Consider the following 24,980-nt stretch of genomic DNA (forward strand, 5'->3'; position numbering starts at 1 on the left):
CTTTAAGGCTCGGCTTTTCCTGCTTATTAACCAGGCTTCCTCAGCACTCTGGGCGCTTCTCTGCCCTAGGCGTTCCAGGGCCCAGCCCCTCCCCGGCTGTTCCCAGGCTCGGGTGACACTACCCTTTCTGCTCCTGCTCCTTTACCTCCCAAAGCGCCCCTCCCCCGCTTGAATTGGGAATGAGGCTTTGTTCAGGGGTGGACTCGGCATTTCTCAAGAACCTACTGTGTGCACGTTACAGCTCCTTGAAGCGAAGTCCGGGGCTGGCTGGCTCTGGCGCTACCAGGTGTCCAGGACACAGTTCCTTCCCGCACCTCACAGGGACCTCCCACCCCTTCGTATGACCTCAGCTTGCTGTGCCCACCCACCCAGCTGACCCCGAGAGCGTGCTCAGGCTTGGAGAAGCACGTCTGTGGGTGTGAGAGACGGAGCCACAGCAGAAGGTGACTATGGGGAAGCTAGGTAAGTGTCTGTCTCGGTTCTACGCTGGCTTGGGGACGCGAAGGAGGGTGTCCAGCCGCGCCTGCTGGGCTGCCCGCCCCTTTCCCCCTCCCCCGAAGAGCTCTATGTTCCCCGCGGTGGTGGAAGAGGGTGTGTGGGTGTCAAGGACTCACAGACCAGGCTCTGCTGTCAGCTGGAAATGGATGAGGGTTCCACACTCGGCTTCTGAAAGAGGGCGAATTGGGAGCCCGGGTGGGGGGCGGTAGGTGAAGGGCAGAAAGAGGAAAAAGAGATGCGGGTGAGGGGTTACCGAGCCAGGACCGACCTTGCTAGGGAGGAAAGGAGACGTGGCAAGCAGGGAAGTCGGAAAGATGAAGCAAGGGCGGGAGGGGCTTCTCAGCAGTCGGGGCCCTTTCGCGCGAGTCTGGGGCCCTTTCAGCAGGAAAGGGGGTGTTGTTCTTGCTTGATTTTTCTGCTGGTCTTCCCGAAGCTTTGCCCCGGGGGCAGCAGCCTGAGGAGGGTGGGGTGTCCCTCGGCCCGCAGTTTACTGGAGCGGGTGCTAGAGAGGTTACCAGGGAAGAGGGATGTGGAAGGGTGACGGTCAGGGCGGGGGGCGAGCTAAGATTTCTCAGGGTGGGGGTCTGCAGCTGAGGGGCTGGGGCTTCAGGGTCAGGTCACCATGGGATACGGACTCCGGCTCCGAAGACGCGGAGAAAACCCAAGAAGCCGGCAAAGAAAAATCATCCCCCGCCACCACCCTTGGCACCGTACCCCTCCCCCCAAGCCCCACCACTCCCCGCACCGCCTCCCCCGGCCGCCTCGTGCTGCCCCCTGCGTCGGGACGACCGACCCGTGATTCTGATTGGTTGGATACCGGGAGGGGGAGCCGAGGGCCGGATTGGCTGGCGGGGCCAGCGCAGGGCGGGGCGGCTGATTGGAGGAGCTTGCCGAGGGGCGCGCCGCTGATTGGCTGAGTACGAGGAAGCAGGAAGGAGGGCGGCGGAGGCTCCGCTCTCGGGGAGTTTGTGGGGGAACCGCGAGCGGCGTAGCGGATCCCGGAGCCCGGCCCCCGCTGCCTGCCCGTCCGGCCGCCTGCCCCGCCCGTCCGGCCCTTGCCGTCCGCCGGCCCCGGCCAGGCGCGCCCGCCCCCCCCGACGGCCCCGCCCGACCGCGGCCCCCGCTCCGCCCGCCCGGCCCCGGCCCCCAGGAGGAGGCGCTGACGCAGCAGCGTGGAGCCCGGGAATTGAGCGCCCCCGGGGGGTTCCAGCCGCCAGATTCCAGCCCGGCCGGGGCCTGCGGGCGCCCAAAGCCGCGCCGTCCGCGTCGCTCGTCCCGGTGAGCGAGGGGCCGGGATCCAGGAGGGGGAAGGGGGAGGCGGGCGAGCGAGCTAGGTAGGCGGACTAGCAAAAGGGAGAGGACCGGCCGCCCGTCAGCGCGCCCCGCCGAGCGCGCCGCGCCGCCGCCCCCGCCAGCCCCGAGAAGGGACGGACGGACGACAAGAAGCAGGTGCGGCCGCCTGCCCGCCCGCGCGCGCCGCCTCCCTCCCCCGGGTCCGGCGCCGCGGTCCCGCCATCGGGGAGCGCGGCGCGCCTCGAGGTGACAGTCCCCGGGGGGCGCCCGCCTCATAGGCCGGGGGCGGGGTGGGTGGCGGCCGCAGGGTGGCAGCTTGGCCGGGCGGCGGTGGCGCGGGCGTCCCGGGCTATGGAGGGCGGGAGGACGCGGGGTGCTTCCTCGCCGCGGCGGAGCCGGCTCGCCTCCGAGTGCGCGGGCGGCAAGGCCCCCGCCGCGCCCCCTCCCCCATCGCGGTCCCCGAGGCAAGGGGCCGCGGCCGGGGGCGTCGCCGCGGGATCGCCCTCTCGGGGTGGGGGGCGCCCTCCCGGGTTGGGAGCTGACCGGCTATTGCCGGAGCGGGGGGGGGGTGAGGATGGGGGCCGCGCCAGGGCGAGGGGTAGTGTGGACCCGATCGGGTCGGGCTGGAGGAAGGGAGGCGCCGAAGACGGAAGGGGACCGGTTCGAACAGCGAGTGTGGGCCGCGGGAGGCCCTGTGGGGACCGTGCGGGGCGGCGGCCGAGTCCGAGGTGGGGCGGGGGCAATCGAAGTTGTCAGACCGCCTCCAAGTGACAGCAGGACCTGGTGCTCCAGGCCCGGCCTGGTTGTACCCTGCCAGCCCCGGCGCCTCTCCTCCGGGGCCGGGGGCCGGGTCAGGTCGGGCCCGAGGGGCCCGCTCGGCGGTGAAGGGCCGGACAAAGGCGGCGCCCAAGCGGGCGCAGGTAATGGTATCGGGGAGGGGAGCGAGTCCGGGGCACCCACCCCAAGGGGCGGGCGACGGGGCCGGACTCTGCCCTGGGGACTGCGGGGGCCGGGGCGTCCACCGGGAGGAGCTGCGGCACTGGCTCTGGGCTCTAGCCGCAGATCGCCTCGCGGCTCCGGGAAGAGTGGGGTCGACTTAGCCAAGGCGGAGGGGCAGGGGTGGGGGGTGTGCGCACCGAGTGCCCTGGCCGGTGGCGAACCGGCTGGTGGACTCATGGAGGCGAGCAGAGCCTGCTAGCCGGGAGAGGGTTTCATCAAGTCTGCCTACCGGTAGAGGTTTAACTCCACCTGGGATGTCTCCTAGTGGCCCATTGTCGGTAGTCTTAAGAGCACCGACGACTGACTACTTGGATTGGGACTAAGGGACCCCACCCCCCTACACACACACACCCACTGTGCTTGGTGATGCCTTCACTACTGCTGTAGCAGTTTTCCTTAGCCGAGAAGGTACCCACGTAAGGACATGATAAGCTGAGTCCATAAATCCAGGGAGAAATTTGATGATGAGATAAAATAAGGTTTCCAGTTCTCTTCTTTTGTGCCACCTGACACGTTTCTTCCCATCTTCTACACCTCCATATCTTCTACCAAAAAGCAGAAAAGAGCTTCTGAGGGACCACATTTCTCAGGGACAGCCCTGTCCAAGGACACTTTGGAATCCCTGACTTAAGCTGTGAGTGTTGCTAAGCCCAGCAGTGACCAGCTCTAGGCTGTATGCTGCTTATCATTTTGTAAAAAAAAAAAAAAAAAAAAAGAAACCCTCAGCTCCTGTGCCCCCTCCCCATGTGGTCATGTATGGAACAGGAAGAGAGGAGACTCCAGCTGATGACAGCTGAGAACGTGGCCTTTTGCTGAGAAAAATCTGGGTTGGAGTGGCACACCAGTGGGACGGGTCAGGAGCTCCATTGGTCTGTGGTTGGCTGTAAGCCCACCTTGAGAAAGCTGTCTTTCTGCCAAAGGGGTGGGGGCAGTAGAGTATGGAGTTCATTCACAGCACCCCATCGCTCTCCCCAGGAGAGTCTGGACCCCAGCTTGGGTGGAGTTGAGGCTTGTGGGGAAAGCAGGTATTACTTCACACAAGAGACTGAAGTTTGTTTGAGAGAATTTAATTGTATGTCTAAAATCCAGAGAAGGCTGGAGAATCTGCTTTTGCTGGGGTTGCACTGTACGTGACTTCTTTTGGTGGCAGTCAGAAAGGGTGACCTGGTTTGGCTGCTGGAAGGTTAAAAGGAGTTTGTCAAAATAACATTGCCCTCTGTGCTAGGGGTTTTACCTGGCAGGAGACGCCTGCCTATCAGATCTGTGTTTAGGAAGGCTGGCTCTGCAGAGCGGAGCCATGAGTGAGGTATGTTTTTGCTGTCTGTTCCTTTCTGTCTCTCCGTCCTTCTTTCTCCTCTTCCTTCCTAGATCTCTGTAGCCAAGGCTGGCCTGGAACTTGCAGCAATCCTCCTGTCTGCCTCCTGAGTGCTGGAATTACCTGTGTGCACCACCATGCTAGTTTCGGTTCATTCTTTGCGGTGTCTCCCTCCCTTCTGTTGCCATGTTCCCATGTCGTTTTCCTCCTGATCCCTCTGGCTCTTCTGATGCAGTCTGTACACAGCTTCCAGATCTTTCTCCCCAAAGGACCCCTTGCACAAGTCGGTTTCTTACTCACTAAATTGTGGCTGCTCTCTTTTTCCTGCATTCTGACCCTAGACAGTGTCCCTGAGGCTGTTCACCAGTCAGTCACCCGGTGCACATTTGTCTCTCTGCCCTTTGCTCCTTGCTCCTATCCTTTCCTTCTCTCACACTTGTCCATTGTCTTGGTGCTCAGGCCAGTGAGCTTGTGAACATGGGTTTTCTAACATGGCATCTTCTCAGATGTTTTGCAAGTTGGAAGTTTCCTAAGGATGAGGTAATGAATTGTGTGTGTGCGCGTGCGCGTGTGCGTGTGCGTGCGCGCGCGCATGTGTGCGCGCAGTCTATAATCTTCCAGTGTTGTGTGTGCTGCTATTGAATAAGTAAATATAGTTGGAATTCAGTGAGAGGAACCTTTGGCTTGTCCAGAAATGCTCTGTATGGATTCAGTCCTTGGAGGTCTCTGACCTTTTATGTCAAAGGTATATAAATAGGGCATGTTTGTGAGGCTCTGGCATGGGCATTTTAGCTGCTGTTTCTCATTCGTCTGCTGGTGAAGAGTCGGTCTTGTAGATTGTTCACATGACACCACACAGACATGAACTGGAAAGGGGCTGTAATCCTGTTTTCCTCCCGTCCCCACTAAGCCATTCTCTCTCTACCCAGCTATGCCGCTCGTTGGCAATTTACTTGTTGTCCATGCTAAATGAATCCATATGTTTTACCTCTTCTCATCTGGGTGTAAATGAGGGAGAAAACACTATTCGGAGAACAGAGAAGAAAAATAAACCTGGGCCAGTCCCGTGGATGGGCTTTGTAGGGTTCCTTTTAGAGGAAGTGTTTTTACTGACTTTGGGAGCTAGGTCTGTCCCATATTGGACCTTCAAGGAAGGAATGCTACCATTCCAGCTCTTAGAAGTTGATTTGTATTGGCGATCAAGCCTGGACCATGAGGGACATGGGAGAAGACTGATGACTGATTGAAGCTTGGTGATGAAGAAACATATATCTTGCATCCATCCTCTTTCCCCCAAACCTCTCTTTGTGCCCCAGTTTGATGATTAATGGACCAGCATTTCCCTTCCAATCCTGAAGGCCACCCCGCACAGTTGCCATGGTAATGCAGACCTCTCCCCCGTCAATTAAGAAAAAAAATCCTACTACTTCTCTTCCTTTACTGTAACGGAAAAGCCACCTCAGAACGCCTCTCCTGGGTGTGCTCCTCATCAACTTGCTCTGTCTGCAAGTGTGCATCCTGGAACATAGTCTTGTCCCTGTTCAGGGGCATTGCCTGAGTACCTTGAGCAGATTCTGCCTCTTTTGGATGGACCCAGCAGGTCTAGAATCGTCCGCACAACCTTTTAAATTTATTCATCCATGATGCAAATTACAATCTAGAAAGAGCCCTTCTCCTTTAGGGATAGAGGAAGTGCCCTCTGTGTGCTCTCCAGTGTTTAGAGGTATGAACTGGGTACCATTTGACACCTCAGAAGGAAATTTCAGTAGACCTGAAAGTCAACCTAGCATATCTACTTGAAATTGGAGCTCAGTGAAAATTTGCTAATTATTTTCATTTCTCCCCACCTCTCCATCTAAGAGGACTTAGAATGTTTTCATTTTATCTACTGTTGTTCCTCTTGACCTTGCTCAGGCAACATCTGGCCTCGGTGCCCCTTCTCAAGGTGAGTCATTAAGGAGGAGAAAAAAAGTCTTAAGGGGGGAAAAAATCCCCAGAGCTCAAAAGTAGTCTGTGTTGAACTAAAGCTGCCAGCCAAAGCTGGCGAGTTTATGGAGCATTATATGAACAGTCCCGACATTAAAGGGCCTCCTTTTTGTGAATGGGTCGTGAAGAATGTAAATAAAGCAGCATCTCTCAATGGGGAAGCATTTTACATAAGCAGCACCACCCCAGCCCTAGTATTTATGGGAACTTGCTAGCACAATCTGGCAAGGCTTATTTCCTTTGTGCCTTCTACTTTGGAGGGGCAGGGGGAGTGTGAGGAGAGTGTGCTTTGGCTCTGTGGGCCTGGCCTTGTCTTGATGGACCAACACAGTGTCCATTAGTCCTAAAAAGATGGAAAAATATCATGTGTGGTCCAGAGCTTGTGAAAATTAGCAGCAGAGGCTCCTGACACCTAGTTCTGCAGCTTCTGACCCCTCAGGCTGCTTAGCTCTTCCTAGGTCCGGCCCAGGAGGTCTTGGATGATAAGATCCTCCCTGATTTTATGGGAGGCATCTAGCTGGAATAAAATGGACTGGCTTGAATCTCAGCTCCTTTATTTATGATTCTTCAGCCCCTCTCCTGGTTTTGCTACTAATGAGCTGTAAGGTGGCTAAAAGGTGGAAGAAGCAGTGGGTGCCGCACATTCCTGCTCAGGGCTGCCAAGTCCTGGGGTCCCAGTGAGGGTGTCGGTGTCCTGTCCCAGGCATCTTGGTGTGAAAGCTGGCGATCAGAGGCTGCTGGGTTGGGAGAACAGGACCCAGAGTGTAGTCATTTCTCAGACTTGGTGTCCTGGAGTAGTGATCATTCATTACATTTCTCTGCACAGTGGGAAATCCCTGCAAGGGTGGTTATTCATCTGACTCAGTCGGGTGGTTGTCCTTGGGCTCCTCCACAGGCTTGGTCTGCCAGGAGGAACCAGGGTTTGTCTCTCAGTCTGGCTTTATGAACTGGTAACTTCCAAGGAACCATAACCAAGTTACTTGAATGAAAAGACAGGTGGCCTTTCATAGTTAATGACATCAGTACTAGCTAAGGACTTAATGAGACTGATTATTTTCTCTGGCCTCTGCTCCTTTGCTGTGGGACTTGGGAAGGACAGATATGTTGATTTCTCTGGCCTGGAGTGAGGTATGTGTCTAGTTTCTACCTCCACCAATACAACTTTCCAGTTTCCTGCTGCAGAAGAGAGGAATGGACCCTTCTTCAAGAGAGGAATGGACTTGTCCAGCATGTTTGGGGATAACACCATTTGTTTATCAGGTTTCTGTGCTTCCAGGTGGTTTAGAAGTGTGTTCTTAGAATAGTCAGTACCAGGGTGCCACTTCATGCCAGGGGATCCTAACAGGTTCTCCAGAAGAGTTAGAGCCACATCACCACCGAAGCAGGGTCAGTGGTGGCGTCCCAGCCCTGAGTTGATGTCCCTTGCTTTGTACCTATGGGGCTCACACAGTTCCCACTGAATGTAGAAGAGATTATACAGAGAGGAAACGATCTTTAAAGAAAACTGAAAGTACTAGGATTAGCGCTCTGAAGAGAGGAGAGCAGGAACAGTTGCTGTGTCTCTCTCTGTAAATTAAGGTGCCTGTCTCCACTGTGATAGGCCACTTTCCATCTCGGTTGCGGTCTAAGCCAGGGGCAGGGGATTTCCCTCAGGCCTGTAGACTAGAGTAGAGGTTTGGGAAAAGTTCTTTCTCTGGATTTACTGTAAAATACTGTCTCTCTCTGGAGCGCTCACCACTTTCTAAGTAATAAAATGGTTTTGTTTAAAAAAAGGTATGGAAGAGTTTATTCTGGTCAGGCAGTGGTGGTGTGTGTCTGTAATCCCAGCAGGCAGAGCTCTGTAAGTTCGAGATCAGGATGGTCTACAAATCGAGTTCCAGGACAGCCAGGACTGTTAAACAGAGAGACCCTGTCTAAAAAAAAAGTTTACTCAGAACTTTGAGCCAACTTTTCTATAGATGGTGATGGTGATTTTTTGGGACAGATCCTGTACTTCCTATATAGCCCAGTTGCCCAGAGCGCTCTGTCCTCTACCTCACCTTGAGTGCCAGGATTACAGGTGTGTGAACATACCTGTCTGTAGGAGCAGTTCTTTAAGCTGAGAATTCAGGAAAAACCACTATCATGTTGGGCTGTGACCCAGCAGCCATCCTGTGAGGCCCTAGAAAGTGGCAGTATGCTAACATGTAGAAGAATGGGCTCTGAGACACCTGGATGCCCTGTCTCTGCCTCTGCTTTTGGCAGCACTAGGCAGGGTTTTCTTAGGAGGTGGGGTGGGAGGGTGGAGGGGGTGTGTGCACGCACATGTGTAAGTCAGAGGACACCTTGCGGGAGTCGGGTCTTTCCCACCACCTCGTGAAATCTGGAGAACTGAGCTTGGGTCATCAAGCTCGGCAGTGTGTGCCTTCACCTGCAGAGCTGCTCCCCATGTACACGCACACCCCTTCCTTCCTTCCTTCCTTCCTTCCTTCCTTCCTTCCTTCCTTCCTTCCTTCCTTCCTTCCTTGAACTCTTTGTACCTGTTTCGGTCTCCTGAACATGGGATGGTAACAGCGGCTTCCCTGGACTGTTGTGAAGGTAGATGCAGTGATCGTCATGTGCTAATTGGTGCCGGGTACCCAGAATACAGAGTAGCATTCCTGGTATAGTAGGAGCCCCTGGTGAATCAAGTGCCCTGCCCCTGCCCTCTTAGAGACCTTGGGGACTGATCTTTACCCTGGTTCTTTGCCGCTGATTCCACCTCCTTGTCTTTTCTAGATTGGCTGCTTATTGTTTTGAGACAGGGTCTCGTGGAACCCAGGTAGACCTCAAATTTACTGTGTAGCCGAGGATGACCTTGAACTTGTGATCCTACCTCCAACTCGCTGGGATTACAGCTGTGCATCCCCAGCCTGTCCTGTCTCTAGCATTCTTTGTCATAAATGTGTGTATGCTAACTCATGATGGTTGGGCGAGGGGACAAGTAGACTCTTTACTTGAGGTAGCTAGGGCAAATTGGGAGAGAAAACGGGGCGGGGGGTGATCATGAAAGAGTTGAGTAAATGCAAATTAATGAATCAATGTTCATTAATTAAGTTGAACAGGCACAGAGGGTTCCCTAATCCATACATTTGAAGTCCTTGGATTGCTTCAAAAGCTGTTTATTTGGGAGCAAAGTCTGCTTTTTATTTTTGGATTTTGGATGTGCAACTAGTAAAGTATATGTACATTTAGAAATCTAAACTACTTAGAGATCCAAGCGTTTTGACTAAGGGGTTTTCAACCCTTGTGAGTCAGGCCAGTGAGCTGGCAGCCAGGTAAGCCGGTAGATGGAATTTAGTAGTGGGAAAGGCAGCCCACCTGACCTCCCCAGGCTCGCCACCCGCTGAAGTAGCATTGGAGTCTGCCTGTGACTCCCTCCCTCAGTGGCATGTTTGGAAGGCTTGGCCTTGGGACTTGTTTTCATGGCTGCCTCAATCAGGAGGTTCTTTGTTGGGCAGGTCTGGGGCGGAGCTCTCCTCATGGCCCAGTGGTCTACTTCTGTTCAGGACTGGGAGATAGCTGACAAGCTATTGGGGTCTGCCCGTGTTACCCAGGCTGACCCGAAACTCCTAGGTGGCTGAGCCTGGCTTGAAATTTTCTCCCACCAATTTTTTACTAATGCTGGGAATTTGCAAGTGTTAGGCAGGAAGTGCTCTCCCTCCGAGCTTCATCCGAACTCTGTCCTGGTGGCCGAACCAACACACATTCTGTGCTGCTCCTGGGCAGCCTCACAGGAGAGGTTGATGAGCTTCAGACTCTTAGGAAGAGTAGTGCATCATTAGCACCAGGTTTTTTCCTGGGTTGATAAAAATCAACTGCTGAGATATGGGATGCTCTGTCCCTGTTCCTGTCTCCAAAACTGTTAGCTACTGCTAACAAGTAATGGGTCCTGCCCCGGGCACAAGTTTGCTTCCGGTAGCCTGGCTTGGGCAGTGTGGCATATGGATAGTAGGGTCTGAGGGAGCCTGGCTTGGAAATCCTGCCCCACCTTGGAGTGACTTGTGGAACTCATCAGGCTGAATCTAGGGAGTTCCCTCTGGCTGCCATCTTAAGACCTGTCTTTACCTTCCTGCCTCTTGGTACTTAGGGGTTTCTAGTGCTGACCTCCCCGCCGGGCTTTTGTTCCTCCAGTACACCTGGTGTGCAGTAGAGGTGCCCTCCACAAACCCTTCCGCCAAGCCCTTCCACCAAGCCCTGGGCTCCCCATCACAGCCTCCTCATGCCGCTTTACCCCAGCTCCACTAGCCCACACTCTTGTTTCTGCCTCTTGTATTTTGATTTTCATACCTTAGCCTGGTACTTGTAGAAGGGGAGAGAAAGGATGGGCTCAGGCTGGAGAGGGGGCTCAGCAGTTGAGAGCACTCATTGCTCTTTTAAAGGACTCGGGTTCGATTCCCAGGGCCCACGTGGTGGCTCACAGCTGTTTGTAACTCCAGTCTCAGAGGATCTGACATTCCGTTCTGAATTTGGGGGTTGGGGGGCACCAGACACACAAACAGGACATATACTTGCAGTCAAAACACTGATTCACATACAGTAATTTTTAGAAATAAGAAAAAAGATGGGCTTGTATTAATTGCCTGGTGTATACTGGGCACTCTGCTAGGCGCTCTATACATGTTCTTATTTAATCCTTAAAACAAATAGTCTTGCTTTGAAAAGTAAACCAAGCAAGGCTTGGAGTTCAGGCTCTTTTCCAGTCCTGATGGAATCTCTGCTCTGTTGTGTGGGCTGGCGGTAGGGACAGAGATCTCAAGCAGTGCTGTGTGCCTGGGAATGAGCAGTGGGTGCCCTGCGTGCACCAGGAAGAGCTGGGGGAGAGTAAATTGGCCTTTATACAAATCTTCTAGGACCAACAATATGGCTCCAAGGGTGAAGGCATTTGCTGCCAAGCCCGACGTTATCTTGAGTGCCATCTTCAGAACCCTCCTAGTAGAGGGAGAGAAACCAACTCCCCCACAGGCTGACCTCTGACCACCACACGCACTACTGGTGTATGCACACGTACCATACGTACACATACCCAAAAAAGTGTTAAAACCCCTAAAGACTAGTTGGTATTGCATGTGATTACCTTCTAATCTGTCTGTTTTGTGGAGCAGAATGTGGATACTACTAATGAACTACTACAGCACAGTACTCTCTGCCCACTGACTGCCCTTGCTTAGGGACCTCTAGTTGGGAGAGGTGCTGGCTTTACTTCCTACCTGGAGGAAGGGCGTTAGCTCCACACTGAGGACTAGCAGTTTCTGACCATCTGAGAAAACTTAGTATTTCTGTTGTGACTACCCTACACTTTGATCTCTGACAGACATGGGAGTCCGTAGCCTGAGTTAGAACTCCTCCCTCCCAGTGGATCCATGTGCCTTTACGGTTACTGGAAGAGGCCTGGCTGGCTGACTTTGGCTCTCATGCTGGGGTGGTCAGAACTGATTAAAAAAAAAGTCAGACCTAGCCGTGGGGCTGAGCTGAGCTGACATACCCAGACCCTGCCTACGTGGGATGGGCATGACTTTGCAGCTACTCACTCTGGGTCTCTGGTGTCCTAAAGGCCTCAGTGTGTCCCGTGAGGAGCAGGTTGGTCTTATGGGCTCTAGACAGTATTGGTACCTCTGGATGGCAGGTGTGACTCCTCAGATGGGTGGGACCAGTTCCCTCTGGTTGTGCACTGTGCTGCCTTTCCTGCCCGGGTGTTTCTATAATTAAGCTCAGGTGCAAGGTGAGTACCTGCAGCGAGCGATGCCAGACTGGGGGCTGGTGGCCAGAGCACCGTTCTTAGTGGGTGGTTCCCAGAGCTTTTGTGGGTACCTGCCATGGATCCTCGGTCAGATCCTGGGGTGGGCAGAACACCTGCTCTCCTGGCCCCGCCCTGAATGTGTTCCCATCTCCCCCCATTCACACCGTACTGACTCCACAAGGGAAAGGGATAGACATGTGGGTGTCCTTGGCAGAATAGTACCAGAGCAGAGTTCAAGTGCAGGCTGGATGTTTGGATTCTCGCCCAGGCTGTCCTGGGCTCCTGCTGTAGGGAACTGATGTTAGGTACCTCTTTGGTGGCCGGGACGGGGAGGAAGGCTTCTGCTCTCCACCAGGCTTCCCCACAGTGTATTGCCATCCTTGTTAGTGCTGAGAGGTAAGGTTTATTTTGGTATGTCAGTTTCAGACGAGGAACCTCAAGTTCAGAGAAGTTTAAGTATGTTGTTCATTTGGGTCAGAGCCAGCTTTGGCTTTGCACTTTGGCTCAGCTGAAAGTGGAGCCCAGGACCCTGTACGTGGTAGACAAGCCTTCTGCCACTGAGCTGCAGCCAGCCCCAGAGCCAGGCCTGCCTGCCGCCCTTCGACTCTCGGGTCTGTCCGCCTCTCACTAAAGAGATGGGAAGACCTGGCAGCAGCTTCGCCTGGCCTTACCGTAGGCTGCTCTGCCTCTGCCTGCCTGTTGCTTTGCTTCGATAAGAGTCCAGAGAGCCGGTGTTTCTGACAAAGGTTACTCCCTTCAGGGCTAGAACAGCCCCAGTCCTGAGACCAAGGACACTGACGGAGGCACTGTGTGCAAAGAGGAGCGGAAGGCGGTTCTAAGGATCTCTTCTACCCAGGGCTAGATTGAGTTTATGGGAGTGATGCATACTCTGACCTGTGGTCCAGGCCTCTGACCTCCCTTGCTGAAGCCTTCAGCTGGACACGTAGCAGCCAGCATATGCACTGCCTCTGTAGATCAGGGTGGTATGTGGTGACCGAACACCTTGCCTTTGCTGCTTCCGGGGATGGCTCCTGCTAGCCCTAGGCAGATCTGAGTCCCACTGGAGCCTAGCCTCTGGCACCCTGACGCCTCAGATCCCCCTCAGTTTTGAGCCTTTGATGTACCTAGAGTGGAGATGGCTTGCTTGCCAACTTTGGCATATACTTACAGGGATTTGGGGATCAACTTGTGGGGTCTTTGACCTAGAAGCCCTCTGGCCAGCCACTGTCCTTCGGGGCAGCTGTTCAGGTGACAGTCAGACTGGTTTTTCCCAGTGAGAGCTTGCTTGACACCAGCTAGGTAAAAGGTAATTGCCCTGGGGGTGTCCTTCCCAGGAACCTTCTCTCTAGGGGCCAGGATTGTTTGTGCAGGGACAGGGCTTCCAGAGAGCAGAAGAGCAGTGCTGAATTGCTCTAGCCTCATCACTTGACAGTAGTAGAAAGTTCCTGGTTGAACTAATGTAAATAGAGGGTCAGCAGGAGCGTCTATCCTTCTGGAATGGGGGGCCAGGGCTACTGTGCACCTGGGATCCCACCCCCAACTGGCGCTGCTGGGCCACCTCCTGAAGTTCGGAGGGGCCCTGGCAGACTGCAAGCCCCTCCACCCAGCCCCACCCCAGGGAAAAGCTGCTGATGAGGTTCTCACAGGTGCTTCAAAGCATGACTCACACCAGCTCTCCTCATATCCAAGAACAGCAGAAGCTGGCAGCAGAGACCCCAGCCTCTCCTCAAGACCGCCGCCACCTGAGGCACCACATGAAAGCCGGGGGTTATTTTGCAATGTGCTTTGATGGCTCTAGTAGTCCTCAGCCAGTGACAGGAGGTTTGGCAGATGCACAGGAGGCAAGCAGGAGGCTCCTGTGCTTGGCTTGGAAACAGGACTTGCACCCTGTGATGTAGAGGTTTACCGGATGTCCAGCCCTCAGGGGCAGTGGCCCCCTGAGAGACTGGAGTACTGAATGGGAGATTAAAGTGAAACCATCTCTACAGGGAACACAACACTCCAGGAACAGGCTCCTAAAAGTGGCCACTGCTGCTGCTTCCCACCTCTCTGCTTGGGACCTTTTGGGAGCCGAGAGGGAAAGACTGAGTACAGACAGACAGGTATCCCAGGACGGTCAACCCACCATGTCACCAGCCTCCGGCAGGCAGCCATCCTCCCTGTTCAGAGCCCTTCACTAGCCGTCCTGTTCGCATGTTTATGCTCTTTCCTGCCCCTTTGCTCTGTGCTTGGTGTCCATGTCCTCAAAGGCCACAGGCCCAGGTGACCTCACCCTTGGCCCCCAGCCATTCCCAGGCCCAGATGCTCTGGCGACTTGGGGCCTGTTGAGGGGCTTCAGCCCGTGTTTAGCTGCATTGTCTATTCACTCATCCTGCATCTCCAAGCTCCTTGGGAGTGGGGAAACAGGACTGGGCTTTGCCCAGAAGTGCAGATAAAGTTGTGGTGCTGCTTGTTCTTGGTTACTCCGCCACCGCTGGCACAGGGTGCCTCCTGGTTAGAGAAAGGGGTCTGTGGGTTGTCTGCACTTGGGATGCTTTTGAATGTGAAAGGGGCATGCTGGCGAGTATGCCGAGCAGCCAGGACAGCGGTCGGTCACTGATTGAAAGCAGAAAAGAGACTTAAGGCCTCACAGATGCCTGGGATTGTTATGAGCTCTGCCGTTTAGGAATGAATGGATTTGCCTCCTGTGACTCTCATGCCTGGGGCCTGATTTCTGGACAAGTAGCAGGTCCCCACACATGGCCCATTGCCTCTTCCTTTTGCAGTTTCCCAGTCCTCTCTCCATGAGGGTTATGTCCACTGCCCCATCAGCTGAGTTTTCTCCACACCCTTTCTAGGCTAGTGCAGCTTGTCTGTGGAGAGAAGGCACCCAGTGATCCCCACTAATGGCCGAAGACCACAAAACTTAACTGGGAAGAACCAGGCAAAGCCTGGAAATCCTCAGGCTTGGGATCCTCGGGGTTAAGTCCCCGCCCACCAGGGACCTCTCCCGGCATGAATAACAATAGTGGGGAAACCAAGCTGAAAAGCCTGGCCTGCTGGGTGGGGAGGGGTCCCGGAGGTGCCTGGGGAGGAGAAGTGTGGACTGTCTGGCACCTCGCTTGGCAGCCTGGCTCTGTAGAGAGTAGATAGGAGGTGAACGGCTCTGGAGTCTGGCCGCCCTCCCTCACCCCTGCGGTTCTGCATAGCCTTCATGGTACAAGTGTGCACCGCGCAGCCAGCTCCGGCCTTTATTACTGAGAACTGAGATCAGGCTGCCCCTGAGTGTATATAGTAGGGACATCTGCAAAGCCAAAGGTAGGAATCATGCCTGGTCATGGGCATTCCCAGGCTTCCTGAGACCTCCCCCACCCCCTTCCTGCCCATACCTGGCATCTTTCCTATCAGGGAAAACTGAGGGGCAGAGCAAGGCTTACAAGGACCACTGGTTTTTCTCCTGTGCCAGTTTTGATCCTAGCCTAATGTCCTTTCCCAACCCTGGCACTCTGAGCTGCCTTTCCCTAGAATCTGACCAGATTATGTGGGGGCTGCCTCCTAGGGCAGGCTCGGGCCTCACCTTTCTTAGGGTTTTCCAGAAGGAGAAGTTATGGCTCTCTTGCTGGGTGGAGGGAACCTCCTCCCCTGCCCAGCAGGCAGGTTCTTCTCTCAACACCTCTCTCGGCCCATCTCTTTATCCTCCTATGGGTAGTCTTGGAAGCCCAGAGTTGAGGGAGGAGTTGGTAGTACTTTGGTCTTGTTTTTTGGTTTTTGTGGGGTTTTTTTTGTTTCTTTTGTTTTTTCAAGACAGGGTTTCTCTGTGTAGTTTTGGTGCCTTTCCTGGAATTTACTCTGTAGCCCAGGCTGGCCTCGAACTCACAGAGATCCGCCTGGCTCTGCCTCCCGAGTGCTGGGATTAAAGGTGTACGCCACCGCCGGCCCGGCTGGTCCTGTTTCTTAAAAGGCCCCTATCACCTAAGCCCCATTCTGGCTGTGTTTTCAGACCTCCTCTTCTTGAGCGTCTAGCGGGAGCAGAAGAGGAGGTCTGACCGTAGCCTTTGGCTCCTCCTGTGCCTTGGCACTGGAGACTGTGCCCTGTGTCACTTACCAGGCTTTCTGGGGCTTATTTCATGGGGACTAGGTGCTAGAAGGAGAGCGGGGGCCAGTGCTTCACAACTACTGGTAGTCCGACTGCCTGGAAGACAAGTCCTAGGAAATTCCAAGGGAGACAGAGTAGGAGTGAGCCAGAGTAATTACAGGTGAGGGTGGGTGGGCTGCAGTGGAGGAAAAAGGAGGCAGTGACCATGTCTTCTCATTGCCTGCCCCCTCTTTCCACAGGTTGGAGGGATTCCATGACACACACTCGGAGGAAGTCCCTTCCTATGCTTAGTTCCGGCCCCACTGGCCGAGGGGAGCCCCTGCAGATGGAAGACAGCAATATGGAGCAGGGGGGTGAAGATGTAGAGCCAGGCATGCCTGAGAGCCCTGGGCACCTCACAGGGCGCCGCAAGAACTACCCATTGCGTAAACGTTCACTGGTTCCAGAAAAGCCCAAAGCCTGCAAAGTGCTGCTGACTCGCCTGGAAAATGTGGCTGGTCCACGAAGCGCAGACGAGGCTGACGAGCTGCCCCCTGACCTGCCCAAGCCCCCTAGTCCGGCCCCATCCAGTGAGGACACTGGTCTTGTGCAGCCCCGAAAGCGGCGCCTGGCCTCCCTTAATGCAGAGGCCCTCAATAATCTGCTACTGGAGCGAGAGGACACGAGCAGCCTGGCAGGTGCCCGCCGAAGCCGAGGGGGGGACTCTCACCGGAGCCGGGACCGGGCCATAGGGGCCTGGTCTTTCTCTAAGAAGCGACCTCGGCTGGGAGATCTTGGAGAAGGAAGTCGGGACCTGTCCCCAGAGCCAGCCCCAGATGAAGCTGCCCGTCGAGATGGAGACCCAGCTCCCAAGAGACTGGCTAGCTTAAACGCAGCTGCCTTCTTGAAACTCAGCCAGGAGCGGGAGCTGCCTCTTCGACCTTCTCGAGCCCAGGCAGAAGCAGATGGGCGCTCCACTGAGCCCCTGGCACCCAAGATCCTTCGGCCAAAGTGGGCCAAGGTCAACGGCAAGAACTGTCCTAAGGCTCGGCAGGGGGCCGGCTCTGGGGAGACCACAGGGCCCCCCAGCTGGCAAGAACAGCCTGATGAGCCTTGTCCATCTGCTACTCCTCGTGGGCCACCCATCCAGCCATCTCACCAGGCCCCAGGCAAGGCTCTGGAGGACCCCTTGCGCCCCCACCTGCCTCTGCTGATGGGTGGGCAGGCATCCCTGAAGCCAGAGCCTGGGCGTCCAGGCGAAGAGTCGCCTGCCCCCAAGCAGGAACTGCATCAGCCCTCTTTCCCAGCACCTCAGCTGTCTCCACTGCCGCTGCCCGGCAATCCAGCCGACTATAGTGGTCTGTGTGGGGGACCGGAGCTCACTGCACTAGGCAGCTTCTACCTGTACTGTGGCCAGGACGGGCTGCAGTGTGGGAGCTACTCCCCTTGCCCCATGCTCCCAGAAGGCAAGCTGTCTCCCGTGGCAGCCCCCAGTGAGGGGCTCCTCATGTCTCCGAGCTCAGTGCCCTCTGGCATCCCGTTCCAGCACCCGCCGTGGAACTCACCTCGATACTGCTCCAGTGAGGACACCGGAGTGAGTGGCTACAGCATTTGTGGAGTGTTACCCTTGTCTCTCACCCACATTGGCACTACCTGTGGCGGCTGCCCCTACAAAATGCCTTTTACAGCAGGTAAGCCTTGTAGGGGACACACCGTATACTGGGGAGTTCTTAAGGCATGGCATCCCAGGAGGCTGGGATATAGCTCTGGACAGGGGGCTCTGCTAAGTCTAGCTACTACCTAGGAGGCAGGGAACTTGGAGAAGGGAGGTCTACTCATCTATGCAATGTTCTGGGCCTAGTAACACCCCAGGAAAGGGCCCCACGGTTACCTCTTAGGCCCTGCTTTCCCCAAGCCATCAGTGAGATTGCTTAGCTTGGAAGTTAACATGGCTATGTAACGGGACAAGGTCTCTCCTCCCACATTAGGATTCCCTTTCTTAGACTCTTAGATACAGAAATTAGGGCCTTAGGTAGGCCCTGTGGTTCAAGTCTGTAAGCTCAGCTACACAGAAGGTTGAGTCAGGGGGATAAGGAGTTCCATACAAGAAAGAGACCCTTCTCACACAGAAACAAGAAAAAGGGCTGGAGCTCAGTGATGTTGAGTGTTGGTTTACGTAGCATACGTGAGGTCCTGGGTTCAGTCGCCAATCGTGGGAGGTGGGGCGGGGACAAACTAAGACTTTTACCAAGTCATTCCCATGTCCCTCATATCCTGGGCTCTCCCTCATCCTTGGAAAGCTTAACATCCTTCATGTCCAGGAGTTCAGACCGTCAGTCTCCATGCTGGTGAGTTTAGCGTTCATAGGAAGGTTGGCGGTTCTGGGCTGAGGAAGCAGCCCCAGGTGTGGTGGGACAGCTTTGCCCTGGCTCTGCAGGCTTTGAAAAAGACAAGGAGAGCAGATAGGGCATTGTGTGGATAGTTGGGTGTAGACAGGGTGGGTGGGCGGGCACACTCAAGAGGCCATCAGTGCTCGGCATGCTGCAGGGGGTTCAGTACCCTCAGTCTGTCATCTGAGATTCAGGAACGGTCCGTGCTCAGCTGGAAAAGCAGCCCCGGACTGGAAAGGTCGTCTGCACCTTCTCCCCAGCCGGCTCCCTCCAGCCCCTGGGTAGAAAGGAGGTGACTAAAGCCATCCTGACCAGCAGGTCTGCCCTGTGCAAGGGAGGTGAGGGCTGGGCCTTCCCTGGGCTCTTCGCTCCTCCCCCACGCCCCTTCATGTCGGGGTCTATAAAACAGCTTTATAGACCACTTGGCTCTGGCCAGACTGGTTATATCAGCTTCCAGCATGGATTGGAGTCCTGAGAAACAAGAGCAGGCTACTTCCTGGCTTTTCCTCTTAGACCCTTACCCTTTACCCTTATAAGCGAGACCACCCATAAGCACTGTGTGCCAAGCACCGTTCCCAGTCCTTGACACACAGTCACAAGGCATGTAATTAGGCAGACTCCACCAAACTACCTGGATTGAAATGTTCTCCGCAGCTCCCTTTCCTCATGACCATTGGCTAAGCCAGTAACTGCTGTGTCTGTTTCCTCCATTGTAAAGCCGCAGTAATAGTACCTACCTGGGGGATGTTGTAAGGGTGAAATGAGTTAATATGTAAATAAGGAAAATTCTGTGTCATGCTCGTAAGCATTACTTAACATTGCGCAGAGGGGCCAGGGTGACTTGCCTGAGGTCACATGGCTGGTAAGTGGTAGGTGTGGGGCTCACATCCCAGGCTGTCTGACTCCAGAACCCCTGCTCCTGAGTATTCTGGAAACCCTGGAGAAGCTTAAGTCAGAGCTAACGAAGATATTTTTGCTGTCACTTCTTCCAGTTAGAATGGGACACACAAATGTCTGTTGGCCAGTTTCCAAGGTGAAGAAAGGCCCTTGTCCCACCCCCCACCCCCCCACCCCGCCTCACTGGCCTTTGAGTTGCACCTTGGCACTAAGCCAGGCTTGGGACCTGAAAGCAGATGGCTGGAGGCTTGCAGGGTGTCTACCTACCTTGACCCACTCTCCTTTTTCTAGAAGGCTGCAGGTCCCTCGGCCAGCTGGAATTTCCTCTCCCAGAAGCTGGCCATCCAGCCTCACCTGCTCACCCCCTCCTGGGATGCCCTGTGCCCAGTGTGCCACCTGCAGCAGAGCCCATCCCCCATCTTCAGACACCCACCTCGGAGCCCCAGACGGTAGCCCGGGCATGCCCTCAGAGTGCCAAGCCTCCCAGCGGTTCCAAGTCTGGTTTGCGCACAGGCTCCAGCTGTAGGTACACTGTGAGGAGCAAGGCTGCCCGCAGACCCAGCCACCCCAAGCAGCCGCGTGCCCAGCGCCCACGTCCTCGCCGCCGCCGTCGCCGCCGCACTAATGGTTGGGTGCCTGTGGGCGCTGCCTGTGAGAAGGCGGTGTATGTCCTGGTGAGTGTTTAGTTAGCACATAGCTGATGGGGGGGGGGGGCAGTAAGACACAGGACACTTCAGCCTCTCATCCCTGCTCGATCCACCTTCCGACCCACACTGTATAGGGGAGTTGGGGTGGACCAGAAAGTTAAGTGATGGAAAACACCAGGAGAGAGAAAACTGTGTCGACTGAAATGCGTGCGCACTTCTGAAGTTGGATGTTAGCACTAAGATAAATGCTCCGCACGCTTCATCCTCTTTAGTCATTACCACTACCGTATGTAGTGTGCACCCTACGGTCCCTTTGATAGGGAAGGAAACTGAGGCTCACCTAACTTTCCCAAGGCTCTGCCACCTAAAATGGTGATCTAAGGGTTCAAACTCAGGCCACTCCGTTAGCCCAGATGGTTAGAGAGCCAGCCACATTCCTGCCACATTCACATTACTGGTTTCCAAGCATAAGCGTTCCCACCCCCACCCCCACCCCCACCCCTGCCCTCAAAAGCCAGACTTGGAGAGGAGGACCCACCCTGCAGCTCTGCTTAGGGGGCTGACTGTCCTGAAGTCGAGGGGATTTTATTCTCTGCTTCCTCCATCCTCACTCTGTAGTGTAGCTCTCCAGACTTAATTGTGCCATTGGTTCGTTGCCCAGGATGAGCCGGAACCTGCCATCCGAAAGAGCTACCAGGCAGTTGAGCGGCATGGAGAGACAATCCGAGTCCGAGACACTGTTCTCCTCAAGTCAGGCCCAAGAAAGACGTCTACACCTTATGTGGCCAAGATCTCCGCCCTCTGGGAGAACCCTGAGTCAGGTACATGTCCCTCAGACTGGGAACCCAAGGGACAGCTGCCTTCAGTTGGCCCCTGCCTAGAATTTGGCCTGCACAAGACCACCATTCTTGACAGTCTGCCTGCCCTTCAGCTGGGGTCTCTGCTGCAGAGACTCGAGCAACTTGTGACTTAAGTTGAATCCATGTGCTTTATGAGCCACCAGAGCCCAAGCACTTGCCCATCATGCCTTACCCGTCAGTGCCTTCCTGTCCATCTCCATGTCGGACAGCATTCCAGGCTGCTGAGTGCTTGGCCTTGGTCAGGGGACACAGGTGGCCAGAGCCCACAGGATTGGGCCAGGAGCTGGGGTTGGACAAACCTCTAGGCAGGTGGCCAGCCTGTCTTAAATAAGCAGGGTTGCCAGCTCAGCCGTGACCTCTTCCGTTGTCCCCTCTAGGAGAACTGATGATGAGCCTCCTGTGGTACTACAGGCCTGAGCACTTGCAGGGAGGCCGCAGCCCCAGCATGCATGAGGTGAGCTGCCTGGCAAGGGGGTGCAGCAGGGTGGCACACACATGAGGCTGTGGGATTAAGACATGGCATATGGAAAGGACAGCTAGGAAATAACCAAGTCTTCCTCCACGTCATCTGGGGTTTAGCCTCTCCCAAACACTGTCCCAACTTAGGTTCCAAATGGGAGTAATGACCCTTGAGCCCCAGTACCCTGAAGATGGGAGTGAGCAGTTACGTCCTAACAACAGGATGAGGTGGCCCTGTGCACCTAACCCTTTTATTACCTGCGGCTGAGAGGGGTCTGAGCTTACCTTTTATTTCCTTTCTTTGGAAGGGACTTTTCTCCCTCTGTCTGTCTGTCTGTCTGTCTGTCTCTCTCTCTTTTGTGGTCAAGACAGCGTCTCACCATACAGCTCTAGCTAACCTGGAACTTGCTATGGGTAGACCCGGCTGGCCTTGAACTTACAGAGATGCATCTGCTAGGGCTAAAGGCATGTGCCACCCCCTTTAGTGGGACTTTTTAATCTCATGGGGGAGAAAGGGACCAATTTCTTTTCCTCTTAGGGCTGGTGTGGGCAGCCAGGGGTCGAGACTTAGATAAAACTGACTCTGTTGCTTGCTGGTATTGGCTCAGGTCAGCATTCCCTGCAGAGGAGTCATGCCTGCCTTGTTCTAGGAGTGAGGTGCCTCTTTCTAGCTCCCATAACGAACCTGCTCCCATCTCCCCTTGAGCCTTTGCAGAATGAAGTTTTTGCATCGAGACATCAGGACCAGAACAGTGTGGCCTGCATTGAAGAGAAGTGCTATGTGCTGACCTTCGCCGAGTACTGCAGGTGGGTAGTACCCTGTGCCCGTGGCTGGCCTCTCCCCTTGGGCTCAGTGAGGGTAATTTGGGGGAACTGTGTGGAGTTCCCAAGGAAATCACTTTATGCTCTGGGCCCAATCTTACTGGTTCAAAATGTTCTTCCCTAAAACCTTCCCTCTAACACCAAGAGTTTCTTGAGAAACTCTTGGGGTCAAGCCACCCTTTCACAGAGGTCCCCTAAGGCCCTCAGAAATCAGATATTTACGCTGTGATTCATAACTAGCAAAGTTACAGTTACAAAGAAGCAATGAAAATCGTTTTACGGTTGGGGGTCACCACAACATGAGGAACTGTATTAAAGGGTGGCAGTGTTAGGAAGATTCAGATCCACTGCTCTAACACCTTTTTTTTTTTTTTTAGTTTTGTGTGAGACAGTCTCTCTATGTAGTTCTGGCTGCCTAGAACTCAATATGTAGACCAGGCTGGTCTCGAACTCAGAGAGATCCGCCTGCCTTTGCCTCCCAAGTGCTGGGATTAAAGGTGTGCGCCACCACACTTGGCTGGAATTTTATTTTTCGATTATCAGATAGAACTGTCCCCTCCTGAGATAGAGTAATTGGAGAGTACAGGTTAACCCAGCTCTCGTGATCATGTTGTGGCCCACTAGTGTTCTGGGAGAAGTCTAGGAAAAGGGAGGTGTTTGGGGAGGAGCCCTGGAAGGCACGTGTGTGGGGAAGCTGAAGTCAACTGGAAGTTGTCAGAGCGCACACAGCCTTGGGGATAAGAACAGAGGCAATGTCACCTCTCGGTTCCCATTCAGTGGGCAGGGCGGGGAAGGAGCTGGTTTTCCTCGGGAAGTGACTGCTGACGACAGTAATGGTGTGTTGCTGCAGATTCTGTGCCATGGCCAAGCGCCGGGGCGAGGGCCTTCCCAGCCGAAAGACAGCACTGGTGCCCCCATCTTCAGACTACTCCACCCCACCACACCGCACAGTGCCAGAGGACACGGACCCTGAGCTGGTGTTCCTTTGCCGCCATGTCTATGACTTCCGCCATGGCCGCATCCTCAAGAACCCCCAGTAGCCTCTTCCTGCTCACGCTGGGGCTGCCTTCGGGAGAGTGGGGCCTGGGGGGGGGCACTGCTTGAAGCACAGCACTTGGTTAAGGGGCCATAGGTTGCTGGCCTGTGGTTCTCTTGGGGGGAGGGAGGGCAGGGGTCCTATAGATTCAGGACCACATGGGAGAAAGGGAGACCAGGATATGAGAAAGGCATCTGAGCCCTCAGTTTGGCCTGGGGGGCCCATCTGTGCACCCCAGGGTGGAGACTCCCGAAGATTCAGTCTTCCCTGAAGTTGGGCCAAACCTGAGGGTCATGGGCCAAGGAAGGGCAGAGGCATGTAGAAAGGGTAAGGTCCTTCCAGAAACAGGCCCACCAGGCTCCTTTCTAGCCTCCCCAGGCCTTCCAAGGGTAGCAGGAGCCAGCTTTACCTCACCCACTGTGACCGCTGCTTCCCTGTCAGCCTGGGACCAGGCTCTGCAGATTCTAGCGCAGCTCCGGCTTGTTCTAGTGAGTCGAGAGCCAAGCTTTGACTTCCTCTTCCTGGACTCGAGCCTTTCCCCTGGCTTTACCCCTGCAGTAGCCACTGGTGCTGGCACAAGTTGACCCGGCCCACCCATGGGTGTCTGCCGCCTGTCAGCTTTCCATTGAGGGCCACCCAGCAGGTCTGGCTTCCCAGAATACTGGTCAACATGGAGTTTGTCGTGTCTGGAAGAGCTGATGAGTGCTGGGAGAGAGAGAGGGTGGGGGGCAGGGGACAAGGAAAATTGCTACCTGATCGTTGATGATTTTTCCTCTTGCCTTATACTTGGAGGTTCTGGGAAACCTCTTGCAGAACTTCACACGTGACTCTTCAAGCCACACCCACCTGAAATCAAACCAAAGGAGTGCTGTGGCTCCCCTTGCCCTGCCACCCCTTACCTTAGTCTTTTGTAGATTGCACTAATTTACATCCCAGTGAGAATCAACACTGTATCAGTCCACAGACCAGAGCTGCAGCCGCTGCTTACCGAGGAGCTAGGACCTGCATTCTAAGTTCTTCCTGTTGCCCAGAGATTGGTTCTCGCCTCATGCTCCCCACCAGAGGCCCCGTTGTCCAGGCTCTCCGAGGGGCTAGAAGCCTGGTTATTTGTACCTTGTCTGTACCAAAGAGGAGCATGGGGGTTGGGGTGGGTGCACTGTGGTTGGGTTTGGGCCCTGCACTGGGAACCTGCCAACCATACTTCTACAAAGGCATGCTCCAGGGGCATATGCTGTGGAAGATGGCACTGGGTCCTCCCCTGGAGGGGAGACACAGGTTCAGCAGTCTGAGGAGATGGTACTGGGGTGGGTACAGTCTGGCACAGGCTACAGTGGGAGGTGGGAGTGACCCCTGAAGGTAAAGCCCTGGCACCTCCAGGTCCAGGTCCTGATTCTTAGAAGATAAATTGCTCCTGATGGGTAACTAGGCTGGGTGAGGGCCTGAAGGCTTCAGAGGTTAATTTTTGCTTTGGAAGCCCTGTCCCAAACCCAAAGGGAAGACTTTGTATTGAATATGCTCTTTGGAGGCAGGCATCAGTCTGGAAGAGCGAGGCATAAGTAAGAGGTTGGCAGAGTGGCAGTGGACCCCTTCAGAGCCTGCTTGTTCTAGGGTGCTGCCAAGGAGCCCAGCCTCACCCACAGGGAAGGAGATAAGACTCTCCTAACAGGCAGGGGCTGCTGCCCAAATGTTAAATGCTTTTGGAATCTCTTAGATGTGGAAATATTTTTTCGAACATGAAAATGCAGCTGGTAGAATTTCAATGGAAGTATAATCCATGTAAAATATATTTTAGTTGATATTTTGTAAAATGCACTTTTTGTGTGTGTCGATCCTGGTTTCCCAGATCTGTATTTCAGTGTTTACAAGGGAGGGGGTACCTTTCCTAACCTCCCTTTTGACAGAGATTAGAAGTACTTCTTTAAGAAAAATAAATAAATTTGAGAAATTGTATTGATTTAGAAAAGAA

General features: G+C 54.7%; 1 protein-coding gene across 4 annotated transcripts; it reads left to right on the forward strand.

The window, feature by feature from the left end:
• The first annotated feature begins 209 nt into the window (after positions 1-209).
• On the forward strand, positions 210-24,980 carry Bahd1 (bromo adjacent homology domain containing 1). 4 transcript variants are annotated; one of them, XM_059261147.1, is made up of 7 exons: positions 210-462; positions 16,164-17,594; positions 19,485-19,864; positions 20,499-20,658; positions 21,075-21,151; positions 21,863-21,963; positions 22,829-24,980. In XM_059261147.1, the coding sequence occupies exons 1-7, from the start codon at positions 450-452 to the stop codon at positions 23,016-23,018; spliced, it is 2,352 nt and encodes a 783-aa protein (XP_059117130.1). In that variant the 5' UTR covers positions 210-449; the 3' UTR covers positions 23,019-24,980. The 4 variants fall into 4 exon arrangements, with proteins under 4 accessions (XP_059117130.1, XP_059117129.1, XP_059117131.1 ...); XM_059261146.1 differs by having other exon boundaries at positions 211-462; positions 19,482-19,864; XM_059261148.1 differs by having other exon boundaries at positions 211-462; positions 19,482-19,864; positions 21,872-21,963.

This window comes from Peromyscus eremicus, chromosome 4 (genome assembly GCF_949786415.1).
Source record: "Peromyscus eremicus chromosome 4, PerEre_H2_v1, whole genome shotgun sequence".
NCBI classification, from domain to species: domain Eukaryota; kingdom Metazoa; phylum Chordata; class Mammalia; order Rodentia; family Cricetidae; genus Peromyscus; species Peromyscus eremicus.